Source organism: Falco rusticolus, chromosome 3 (assembly GCF_015220075.1).
Source record: "Falco rusticolus isolate bFalRus1 chromosome 3, bFalRus1.pri, whole genome shotgun sequence".
NCBI lineage: Eukaryota > Metazoa > Chordata > Aves > Falconiformes > Falconidae > Falco > Falco rusticolus.
The window spans coordinates 16,765,764-16,778,903 of NC_051189.1; the positions used below are offsets into that span (position 1 = coordinate 16,765,764).

A 13,140-nucleotide genomic window follows, 5' to 3' on the forward strand; every position below is an offset into this window, starting at 1 on the left:
CATGGCTACATGAAATCTCTTTACTTCTGTTGTGCAGGTAGCACAAGTAGCTGTAACTTCCCCACACGCTTCCTGAATATTTCCTTACACATTGTTTTCATTAAGAAGAAAAGCTCCTTCATGTGCACGGTACTAATGAGGAGACTGTGACTTGGGCAGACACTGAGGTATTACTTCCTGCGTCCTTGCCAATCCAAATACATTTCCTAGAACAAGTGGAGTAAAATTCCACTTAGACAGCAAAGCAAATAGCTTTTCCACACATTCTTGTTAGCTTACCGGACTTTTTTCTTTTGCTGCTTTCGAGTCTGGATAATTTTCAGAATGGCGTCTTCTTCATAAGTATGTCCACAGACTTTGTTTCGAACTGGCCTCTTCATTTCCATCTGTAATCAATAAGGCTTGATTTAAAGGAACTGATAATGCTCATGGAAATGCTTCTTGCAAGATTTTATGTAAAACAGCGGGAAGTGTGTTTGCCATTCATACGAGGCATTCTACCCAAATTACAGGGTCAGGTCCTGCATGTTTACCATGCATTCCTACTTGCATGGGGTATCTTCCCAAGCACTGTTGCTCTTCTCTGATAACGTTTGTAATTTACACTGCCTGATTTTTAACAAGTATTGCAGATTTGTAAGAGACAACCCAATGAAGAATACGAAATAACTATTTCCCAATCGATTACAGTAGCTGTGATAGCATACCTGTGTAATGGGACAAATAAAGTTCATCTGACTCTGAGTCACAACTATATCTTCATCAATTTGTTCAATGGCCTCATTATCATCACCTGATTGATGACGAACTATAATGGGAAACAAGATAATTTTAATTTAATATTTAATATAGATCGCCATACTTAAAATAAGCAAATAGAACCCAGCATTAGCCAAGCATTATCTCACAGTGATATCTAAGATGCCACAACATATTTCTGTACAACTCCCTGAGCAAGATACTGCAAAAAATACTGTGCTACAGTCTCTGTTAAAAAATACGAATATTTAAATGGGAAATACTTCGTGTGTGTGTGTGTCTATTTATAGCCAATGCTAGAAAGGAGGGCTGGGAAGGAAAGCAAGCTGGCCTGAATATATGCAAAGCCTTTGGTATTCTCTGTTCAAGTTCACCAAAAAACAGTAACATGCAGAGGAGTCCCCAGATTCTAACAAAGGATGAGGTGGAGCTTTTGCAGATTTGGCAGTTCTACCCTCAGGATCAGTTTGTGTTTGAATGTCATAAATGGGCTTGCTCTATAGCCTGTATACACAGTATATACTTTAAAAGGAAATTGTACTATTTATCATAACACATGATTTGTGAAGTGATGCTGCTGTATATATAAATAGTGAAAAACAAAAGCCAAGAAAGTGTTGTTTGAGATGGGCAATAGAAACGTTACTGAAGTAACCTTAAGAAGGAGGGGTAGAATGAAATACTGAAATCTCCCAGAAAACACCTGATGGCCCAGTGTCAGGGAATGAGAGCCAGACAAACAAGAAATCCACCTGGAGCTAGAGAAGATGGAGGTCCCCGCCTTTACCAGAAGAAGAGGTAAGTTATAAGCAACTCTGCATACTCATGGCCACACCAGCCCAGGGTTCCATGCAGAAACTAATTGGCAAGAGTCAAAAGCAGAGACACAGGAGCAGCTAAGGCAGATATATATTGCTAAGTATAACCTCAATAAATGTTTATGTTTTATCTTTCCCTAACTTTGTTACTGTGAGTCTAGGCTTTCAGTTGAATAGATTTATCTTTAAATCTTATCCGGCAATAATAGTAAATTTAACACCTGCCATAATTTTCCATTCCTTTGGGGTAGTTCTGCAATGTCTTTGCAGCAGTGCCCTACGGTGTGCTCCTCAAGGTGTCCCAAGCTGAACAGAATATTTTTCTCTCCAGCTACACAACCTAGTTTGCAATGTAGCAACACAGGGTTCAGAGAGGACAAAAGCCTTCAGTGGCCTGCATTGGCTTTGACTGCCATGGGGGCAGTGAGAAACACAAGTGAACACAGAGGGTTTAAAGTTACTTCATGATTTGCCTTCTACAAAGTCTCAGCCTCGGTTCTCTTTGGTGCTATTGCACAGTATCAACCCATCTTTGCATCCCTGGTATTCAGTCTTCCACGTCTGTTAAGGACCAGTGTTTCCTAACTTACGGTCAGTCCTGCATGCCTGTATAACACCATCACCTTCTGGATGATAACAGCAATCACTCTTGGAGCAACCACAATCTCTCACACCCGGTCTAGACCGAGCACACTGCTATGTAAGCCAGCACATCTCTGGTTGAGGTACTCTTGGCATCGGTATTGCAGCCATCACTCCAGCACAGCACCTCTCATTATGCCAGTTTTATTTGCATATTTTTCCTTCCTCCTTAACAAAGCTTGCCCTTCTCTCCATTCCAATATACCAAGAGTTTTCCAAGTATTCAGGAATGTTTCTGACCCAGGTACTCCTGCAAATATTTAGGCAAGCATCAATGGTATTTCTGTTTCTGTTACTAAGGCCTCATTCAATCAGCAGGGTGTGGATGCAGGGGGAAAAGGAGCTCAAATGTCCACTGTCAATAATCTTAAGGCTTTTATCTCCAAGAATATTAACATACCTTTACCAGATACTGACCCCCTAACAAAAGTAAACACTTGCAAATCAGAAGAAAAAAGTGGGTGCAATTTAACTGTAAATATCAAAACTGCAATGGTATAGACATCAGAAAAAGACTTGCATCAGTTACCAGTTTTCAGAAAAGAAAACATGTCACATGTTATTCTTAGACTGCTTATATAGAGGGTTTATTCTGTCATAAACCCATAGTATTTTGAAGAAATCACAACTTTTTTTGTGAAAAAAGTGGTGGTGGTGGGGGGGGTTAATGAAGCTTTTGAAATACAAAGCAATGGGCAAAATCCCACTGAGACAGAAAAAACAATATTGCAGTTTTGGTAGGTGCCAGCTTTGGCATGGGCTGCTTTATTTAAATACCGTACTGATGTTTTTCCTATGAGTAATGCCAACAAAGAACAAGAGATTCATGCTTAAATTCATATATATGCAATTTTTGACAAACTGCAGCTCTAATCTTTCCTGCTGAAAACATCTGGAAACTCACATTTTCCTGTTTTACTTCATTTCAACACATGAACTTGGCATGTAGTTCCAGTGTACCAGCACATGACACCAGTCAATGGGAGTAAAACGCAGCAGTACTAGCAAGATCTAGGGCAGGTGATTGTTTACAAAGGAGGATTATTTTTGTAGTGATATGTAGAGGCCTAGGAAGGTCGGTAAAGTTCTAAAATTTGGGGCTTGTGCCTGTGATTTTACTTTGAATGCTCAGCACTCCAAGTTAGGCACGGAAGTGGCCTCTTCTGGAAAAGTGTTCACCTCACGCAGCACCTTCTGACTTTGTTAGGAGTCACCACTTCACTCATGACTTCTGTGTGTGCTTACTTTGGTACTGACAGAATAATTCAGGAGACTATGTTGAAGCATCCAAGTTTGAAAATAGGCGCTCAAGTTTGGGTACTGGTGCTTGAGTCTCCCCTGAAGGCCTCAGGTCTCTAAATTATGTGATCTAAATCACAGGCTGGGCTTACTTCTTTCTCATACTGGCTCTGGAGGTGTTTTAGATGCCTCATGTTTAATGGCTGAAATTCCACAAGCTGAGACCCACTCCTTGTAGGTGGTATATATCGGTCTTTCTGGATTCAAATCACCTTCTTGTTGCAAGCTTATCTTGAACGCTTCAGGTTGCACTTCATTTGCAATGATTTTGTATACGAGCTGCCAGAGTGGGGCCCTGGTTTCAAGAGGTTATCACTAACAAATGAATAATTATTTAAAATATTTCCTTTTAATAAGCAGCTAATATTTTTAATAATAAATATGCAAGACTGGGATGATGCAAGTGATACCTCAAACATGTCAAGTGCAAATTAGCATAAATCAAATAAACCACCCACAGATTTGTTGTTATAGCTCGATGTTGTAGATTACAAGAGGAGAGAAGAAAATAACCTTTTTCACATACAGTAAATTTTTCAGAGATTACACAAGACATACATACATCCCACACCGGTCAGTAAGATGCTCTAAACCGTAGAACTATACCTGTAAACTCACACTGGAATACTTTTTATTAAGGTCAAAGAGATCTTTTACCAAATGAAATGTATAAATGTTTGGAGGATCTAAATTGCAAGTCTGACTGTTCTATAGAAAGAAGAAATAAAAACTCCGGATCATGCATATTTCAGCTAAGTTGGGTTAGGTTTTTAGAAAATAGAGTTTTCCTTGCAAATGAAAACCAGGTGCAGAAAACACTAAGTTATTGTTCCTGAAATTTGGATGTTGCCTTAAGTAATAGAAGTACGTACACCTATTTTGGTAGTCTAAGAGATTACATTTTAAGAGCTTTAACAGTTTCTCGTTTTCCATTCCAGCCAACTGAAACCTGTTATGAGTATTAGTAACACATTTTCTATCTGGCTATCTCAGCAATGATGTTTACAGCTGATTAGTGCCCACTGTTGTAATAAAACTGTATTCTCATAATGGTATCTATTTTTGGTAACACATCATAATGAAATTTGCAACTGCCAACTGTTTTTTACTTATTTAATTTTAATTAAAAGCTGGTAGTACTTTATATCTCTATCACTTTCATCTCTTGATAAAAATGTGACTAATATGCCTTAGCTCAGTTTTCACCTACTCTGCTGAGACTGAGAACTTTTAAGCCAACTTTTAAAAATAAGAAAACCATAGTGCAGAGACAGTAACTGCTATATTAAGCACTGATAGTATACATACTAAAAAAAACATTAGAGGAAAGATTCTCTCCGTTGTCATTGTCACTCCTGTCTGCTTGCTGCTTCCAGCGCCAACAACGTCCTCTACCCAACGGTTTCTCTAACGTGGCCCTGAGTGAGTACATGTTGCCATGTAAACTTAATTGATTTCTTTCCTTTTATGCTGGGCTGTTCTGCCTTCTCACCTGCCATCAGTCAGACGCTAATCCCAGAAATCAAAGGGTAATGTTAAGCATGCAGGACTGAGTCTTTGTAAGCCTGAGCCACTAGACAGACAAGGTCTTGGCTCCCAAGAGGGTCTATTGTACTGCTGACTCTATAGAAATAACAGCAACTCATCCAGGCTGGGAAAAATCCTATCTGTGAGAGCTCCAAGAAAAACATGAATGTTATGAGGGCAAGTCAAATGCCAAGTGTTCCTGCCAGCAGGACAGAAAATAACGAAAGGTGGGGGTGGTGAAGGACACCGTCACATCCAAGAGTTGTATTCTAAGAGTCAGAAGGAGTCTGGGGCACTGCTAGCATGGCGTGCAGAAGCCCCAAGGACAAGTCTAAAGAACGGAATAAGCCCAGACGCTGTTTTCCATGAAACACACTGCTAAGACCACCATGGGCAATGCTTAAGAGTGGGTCAGCATGCCCATCAGTGCTCTGAATTTGGGTTAGACTTCAGATCCGGAGAAACAGACCAGAACAACTGTCCAGCATCCTGCCCCCAGGACGGATCCAGAGTAAATGCTGTAGGAGGAGTGAAAGAAGAGGGGAAGCAAAGAGTAATACCTTCCTGGAAAACTTGCCCAGTCTCTAGCAATTTGTGGCCAAGGACTTCCTGAGTCAGAGGTAATATCTTTGTACTTAATGAGCCCTGGAGTTTTCCTCCAATGAATTTGTCTAAACTTGGAGAGGGGAATTTGGGCCTCGACTCTTCGGCTTGATTAGAGACAGTTATCTTTGCTAGAAAGGTTAGCAACAGTTTAATTTTCCTTGAAACTTACCGCAGAGGCTGCAGGTTACAGTTTAATTTGATTTTTAAGAGGGAAAATAAGGTGTGCAAGCTACAGCTGCAGTCAAACAGTTCAAAGGCTTTTTGCTTTTGCCAGAGGCATGCGATAGTTTAATTTGCCAACCAAGCCAAACTAGGCTTTGCATTAAAGTACATTACAATTTGATTACTTGCTGGTGTTGCAATACACAAGTTGATCTAAGGAAGGTGGCCTCTAACATGCTGCTCCAGATTGCAATTGCAAATTTACTTGCTCCTGCCCAGGCCAAGCAATTTGCTGGTAATTTACTGGCAAGCCCCTTGCATGTGCTTTACACATACTTTTTATGTGTATTACACATAAATGTGTAATTATATGTTTTACACATACTTTTGTAAGAAGTATATAGACTTGCATTTGGTCAATCCAAAATAAAATTACAAACCTGTCAATATAAGCCATTCTGATTTTCCTGGAGTGTGAAAGAAATTCAATGAACAAATAGCAAATTGTTAGGTCCTTTACATAGTAAGCATAGGGAAGGAAAGGACAGTATTCTGTACAAAGCAGCAACCCTCTAAAAACTCCTTTAATGCCGTTAAATTCCCAGCACTTGCATATTTTACAATATTTTCTCCCACTAGGCTACAGGCCTTTTAAAATACACTATTCCAAATGGAAATACTGTTCCCATTTTATCCTTTCATTACAGCGTAGAGCTGTTCGATGCCAGTTTTCCAGAATGACCTTAAAATGAAGAGAGATTAAGATTTGATGGAAATTTTATGGGACACTCATTACAGAAACGTAAGTGAAGGAGACAGAAAGACACTTGAAGCTAGGTACAATTTGTTGTTTAATGTATTAATAAATAAAATGTGACTACAAATCCCACTTAGAAAAAAACCACACTCCAGAGGTGCCCTGTGAAACCCTCAACTCATATACTACTTGAAGTGAGAAGACATAATCTTTACTTCTAGATTTTGGGAAAGTCAGACTGTTGTGTAGTGGGAGCTGTATTCCTAGAAATGTGAACAGAAAGGGTATCTTTGATTATAAACTGCTCAACTCAAACAGCGTGGTAGGCAAACACACAGAGGCAACTTTCTTGCTCCCTCTGTGATTGCAAACAAACATGAGAAATCCACACTTCAAAGTCCGTGGATGATATTTCAAACAGCAGTTTCCTCATCACTGCAGTCTGGACTCAGCCTGAAGAAGCTCCTGGGGGAGATGAAGATTACCTAAAAAGATGTCATGAAGGCTCATCAGTCAGCTCAGAGGAGCCACTATTTCTAGAAAATCTAAGATCATATTCTTCCATCTTAACTACCATCACAATGGCAAGTAAACTTAATAAGCAAGTTAAACACCAAAGGCTGGCTGAAAATAAACCTAACTCATAAACAGGCTACTTAAATGATCAGGAAACTCCAGGTCTACATGAAAGTGTGCCAGGCATGTGACAATAGAGAAAAAGTGTTAGAGTTGCCACAGTACGAGCAGAGCAAGACAAAAAAAGTATCTTATAAGGAAAAAAACATATCAGGCACAAGCCATTAAATTGCAAATGTATGCAAATAACGTTTTTATTACTTGGGTTTTCTCCTGCTCTTCAGAAGAAAAAAGGCTGAACAATCACTGCTTCATACAGTATACTGTATGAAGGCAACTTCCATGGTTAGAGAGCATCAGTTCATATCAGAAATTAGAAAAGTATCACACACATTTACAAAACGAAGAAATTCACTCCAGACACATGAAAGAAAAAGTTGCAAAAGATGCAACCAGAAAAAAAAAAAAAAAAAAAAAAAAGCCTACCAGCCTACCATTTCATTACAAGATGAACCACTTTCCATTACTAACATTGTGGTCAGAGTCTGGAATGTCACTGATGCAATGCTAACCATCAAATGACATGAACATGTAGGCCTTGCCTACACAGGGAAGCTGTTGCAAAATAAGTGAGGGTGTGAATGTAGAATGTATTAGCTACTTGGCATTAAACTCACTGTGTGGATGCTCTTATTCTGCTCTGGAGTGTCTTTTGACTGTTTAGCCTAATCCACTTCCACAGTGGACTTGAGAAAGGCACTGTTAATGCAGGACAGAAGTAGTGAGAGGAAAGATGTGGGTATTGAGAGCAGTTTGGCACTACATCCATTTATGAGTAAGTCTTTAGCGTCTTTGGATGGTCTGTTCTGTAAATTTAATTCAAGTTTTCTCATAACAATCCATGACAAGTATCTTCTACATACTCTCTCACAAGCAGAAACTACGTCTATGTCATCTCTGAACAAAAATTAATGTCATGTATCTTGTAACCTACATGGTTGGAGGTCACTTTGCCCATTTCAGTATGTCATTTGTGCACTCTTGTAGTCATTCACTTCTGAAAAGCTCAACTGGTGACATATCTTCAGGTGGAAACAAGCTTCTGCTAAAAACCACTCCTGGACAGAACTGCTCCAGGGTAACAGAGGGACAGAAAAGAAAAAGAGCAGGATCAGGCAAGCAGACCAGGTACCATAGCATCCTAGCAGTCCATCCAGCAGGCTGCTATGGAACCAGCGAGCAGAAAAGCCCCCAGCTAGCTCAAATGATCACACCCTTAGAAGATTATCGTTCCAATTATTGTTCCAATCTGCTTCTTCATTCTCTCCTCACAAAACTTTTTGACAAAGACCTCACTGTATTTCTATCATAAATAGCTCTGTTGAAAAACACATTTTAAAAGCCACCAAACTAACGCCCCCAGCCCTGGTGTCAGGACAGTGGTGAATACAGACAGACACACGTACTCTGTCATGTGTTGGGGCACAGGCAGGAATATTTCAGAGGTATACGGTGAGAGGGCAGGAAGCTATAATACCTGAACATTAACCTGTTGATTTTGTGATTGGCGAGGATGGCAGCAACTCAGCAGCTGTCTGAAACTGTGGGGAGAGCCCAGGAAAGGGCCATCTGTCACCTTTGGGAATCGGCAAGTTTGTAGTACAGGAACCCGGCTCTGCTGCCTCCTTCACCCGAAGGAAGCTGGAGAGACAGATCTGTCTCTATTTATCAGGAAAAGACAGATGTACTATACCACTTTTGAATAAAGACATGAGTACACAAAAGAAAAAGTGAAACTGAAATGGTGGGGACAAAATAGCCTTTTCTCCACTCCCTAAAGCCCACTGTTGAAATGCTTGAACAAAACTTTTAGGCAAGATACTTTATTCCAAAATTAAAATTAATGAAGAGAGCAACATTTGCAATTCTGTTCTTAGTGATGCATTTCAATCCTTCAGAGCGCTTTCTAAAACTCTTAATTACTTAAAAAATGAATTTACTTAATTTAGAAATATATAACATCAAGTGATTACAATTCAGTGTGCAGTGAAGCACTATATACATCCACATATTATTATGTGTTACATTATTAAGATGTCTAAAGACAGAATTTTGTTCATTTCCCAAGCTTTTGCAACAGAAAATAATTTCTTCTGTATTTTACATATAAATTTTACCACTCCAGTTATTCAGAATTCTGCAGTTTTGCACTGCCTGAAGTGCCTCTGCTGAAATGGCCTCTGGGATGGGCAAGAAGACTCAGCTGTCTGCATGTCATGTTCATTACTCCAGCACCATCTCGGACCTTGTCCCTTCCGCAGTCACTGCTCTGGGCACCTGCTCAGGGCTGCATCTCCTGCTCTGCTCCTGCCTTTGGTCACCAGCCCACGGCCCCAAAAATCTCCTCAGAACAGGAATTTTCCTAAAGCAATGAATCATTTGTGGAAGTAATAATACCCAATTCCTTCTTCTCTTGAATACAAAGCACTATCAAAAAGGTCAGTTTTACTACCATGACCATTTTGCTGGTGGAAAACTGAGGCAGAGGGCAGGAACACATCCAGAGCCACCAGCACATTTTCCGTGCTAGACTGCTGTCTTTCCCATTAGACCACACTGCTTTCCCCCGAGTAACTAAGGCTATGAACAGTTTCCAAATACATTCTTAGTGAATGCATCAGTTCTATGCTAAAAGCAAAAAAATACAATACACAAATCAGTATCTTCTAGTTATTGCACAATATCTGGTTGTTTATTTTGAGAAAACTAACACTTGTACTGAAGATCATTTTCTGGTAAGTCATATTTATAAAATAATGCTTCTTTGCTAAACTACATAAGGAAAAAAAATCAACATTTAATATCACATAAAAAAATTTATAAAGAAATAAAATTCACAGTTGTGTGGGTTTTTTTTAAGAGGAACTTACAGATTTGCCATTGCTCTATTGTAAAGCTGCAAGGTTTTCATTTAGGTTAAGGCAGAGCGACATACTGCATGTACGTATACTAAGACAATCTGCATAAACTACGCTGTGCCCACTGAACAGATCTTCACCGTAATAATCCTTGGTAAACTGCTCCCTACATGAAATAAAAAATGTTGCTAATCCCAATTTATACAGCATCCTCCAAAACAATGTCACAGTGGGCTTATGCAGCTAAACATAACACTATCATCAGTTAGGAACAGCTGAAGAGTTATTTTTCTCAACCTGTCCTGTGATGTAAGATTAGGCTTCTTGAATAGCAGTCAATAGAAAAAATCTATCGCTAAAGCCCTGAGCTATAAATACTCATAGATTATAACTGCAGCAGCCTAGTACTTCTGATGGTAATTAGTAGTTAATTTTAAATATGTTCGGTATTTATTTTAAATCTCTTTCTGCAGATTCTCATTCACCAGGAGTGTAGCTGGCAGAGTGCATCTTCATTAATGCTGCATGCATCAGAAAACCATTACCATTCTATAGGTGTCATTTATATGGCAATACACACATTTCAGACTTCACCTTGAAATTTTTACACGGTGCAGATAATAGACAATCTGGAAATGACTGTGCTTTATGGCAAATGTGCTGGCAAGACTGTGAGGAGCTTAACGAAGGCCAAGCATGAGGCAAAGTCTTTTAAACCCTCAAGGTCTCTCTATGTCTACACTTTCCTCTCCAGATCAGGTTTAATCGGGTAGTGAAGTGGGCCAGAGAAAGGACTTGAACACCCTCAGCACAGGTGCACACAGCAGCAGGAACAAGAACAGCTAAGCAGGACAAGCAGAACAAGGGAAGGTAATGTTGCATTGATGGGACAGCAGTTGCAGTGTCACTTGCGCTTCATAATAAGGGTAACGAGCACATAGCTAAATCACATGACATTGTACACAGTCTTCACCTTTCTAGCAAAGCAGTTAACGTTATGCTCGCTATTTCAATCATATAATCATTACCAGAATGGAGTAACATAGTTGTCCTCTTAAAGCACTATTAACTTCCTTTGCACTCTTTGGCTGGCACATCAGCGCTTGCAGAAACACATACAATTCCTACATGTATGCTGAGAAAGATCAAGATTTTATATCTCAAAATAAATAGCTTAATAAAAGTGAAGCAATCGAACTGCACTAATTAAGGAAGGAAAAGAAAACTAACTATAACAGAGCTACACCAAGGAATCACCATTTCAAAACAATGAAGGTAAGGTACAGCTTGTTTTTGTTGAAATCAAGCACAGCCCTGCAATCCAGAATTTAGGTCAGTGTCACTGAGACTCTCCAGTTTGTACAGGTAATTAAGAGTCCTTCTTTTCTACACATTTGGCTATAGTTAGTAAAAAGATGTGAAAATTGGGTTCAGTGACTGGAAGGAGTAGAAAACCTTTAGGGACAGAATCAATATATAAAGTGGGATCATAAGAAAGACAGAGAGAGACTTTTTACCAGCGTCTGCAGTGATAGGACAAGGGGGGGATGGTTTTAAACTGAAAGAAGGTAGATTTAGATTGGGTGTGAGGAAGACATTCCTTACTATGAGGGTGGTGAGACACTGCAACAGTGAAGTTGAGGATGCTCCACCCCTGACAGTGTTCAAGGCCAGGCTGGTCGGGGCTTTGAGCAACCTGGTCTAGTGCAGATGTCCCTGCCCATGGCAGGGGGGTTGGATGAGATGATTTCTAAGGCTCCCTTGAACTCAAACCATTCTATAATATTTCCCTGATTCCAAGCTTTTATTTGCAGATACCAGCACTGGCAGTTGCAGCTCTTAGGGACCAACTACTACCTTGATATGGCATGCACACTAACACTAGAAGATGTAACACAGTTTAGGAAATTTTTAGATCAAGAAGGTGAAAAGCACTTTTAGTGAAGACCATAAAGGGACTCTATCCTTAAAAAAATGGAATAGAAAATGCTAATCACAGCAAATGACACAGTTAAGCTCTCCCCATGACAAAACACGCTCAGCCTTAGCTGAAAAACTACTGCAACCATACACTTCCTACAGGTGTCCTGTTAGTTTTTTTCATTGCAAAGCTGATCATGGTACAGCATTCCATTTCATATAAAGGAAAATGTATAAAATATCAAAAGGACCTTTCAGAGGGCATAATAATAATAAATAACAACAGATAATTCTGTCCAAGTGAATACAGGGGAATCTGGAAAACAGCAGCAAGTTGTTTGTCTATTTTGTAAACATAGGAAATGATCGCTTCAAAACTTTCAGCTGCTTGAGGTGCTGTCCACCCATATATGACAAACCTAACAGGGAAGAGTCACCGTGTTAGTGACACCCACAGGTATGTGGAAAGGGCAGTCATTTAGCAGTAAGCAGAGTTCCTTGGGAAGTGACAGTCTTTGCAATCATGCATTCCTGGGTTACTACATTTAGCCTCTGGCTTGTACAGCCCAGAGCTTGAAACCAGGAGCTCGATTATCACTGACAATGCTGATCTGGAATTTCAGGAATGGGTTGTAGTGGGTCCCGGGAAGCAAACAGCATTTATGAAGCAAAGAAGCACTCTATACCTTTGCCAACAGAGAATGTTATGTTGCTCCGAGATGTTGCAAGAGCATGCAAGCAGTGTGGGAAAAGTGCAAACAGAGCTGGTGCTGTAGGAACTACAAATGGCACCACATTATTTACCACGGGGGGCAGGAAGGTGTATGGAACTCCAGACCACTCAGCATCTGAAAATATCATCCAGTGAATTATTAAACAATTTGACTGTAAGCAGCTAAAGGATAACAAGGTAGTAAGAGGCAGTCAATATGTTTCTTGCCAGACCAAATCATGCCAAACCGATCTAACCTGCTTCTCTGATAGATTAACTGTCCATACTGGATGGCAGAATATAGTTAACACATATATGTTGATTTTAAATACAGCTTTTGATGTTCTGCAGATGACATTCTCCCAAGAAAACTAAAGAAATTAGTATAGATCTTCACCCAAATCTGAGAAACAACACACTAATTCAGCTTTCTTCTGATTACAG

General features: G+C 39.7%; 1 protein-coding gene across 4 annotated transcripts in view; it reads right to left on the reverse strand.

Annotated features, from left to right (window-relative positions):
• The window catches only part of NSMCE2 (NSE2 (MMS21) homolog, SMC5-SMC6 complex SUMO ligase), a 136,111-nt gene that overhangs the window by 3,334 nt on the left and 119,637 nt on the right, over window positions 1-13,140 (reverse strand). For all 4 annotated transcript variants that reach the window (XM_037378740.1, XM_037378743.1, XM_037378741.1 and 1 more), the window contains 2 exons: window positions 708-808; window positions 280-386 (listed from right to left, as the gene is read on the reverse strand). In XM_037378740.1, coding sequence (XP_037234637.1) covers window positions 280-386; window positions 708-808 — 208 coding nt within the window. The remainder of the gene's footprint in view (window positions 1-279; window positions 387-707; window positions 809-13,140) is intronic.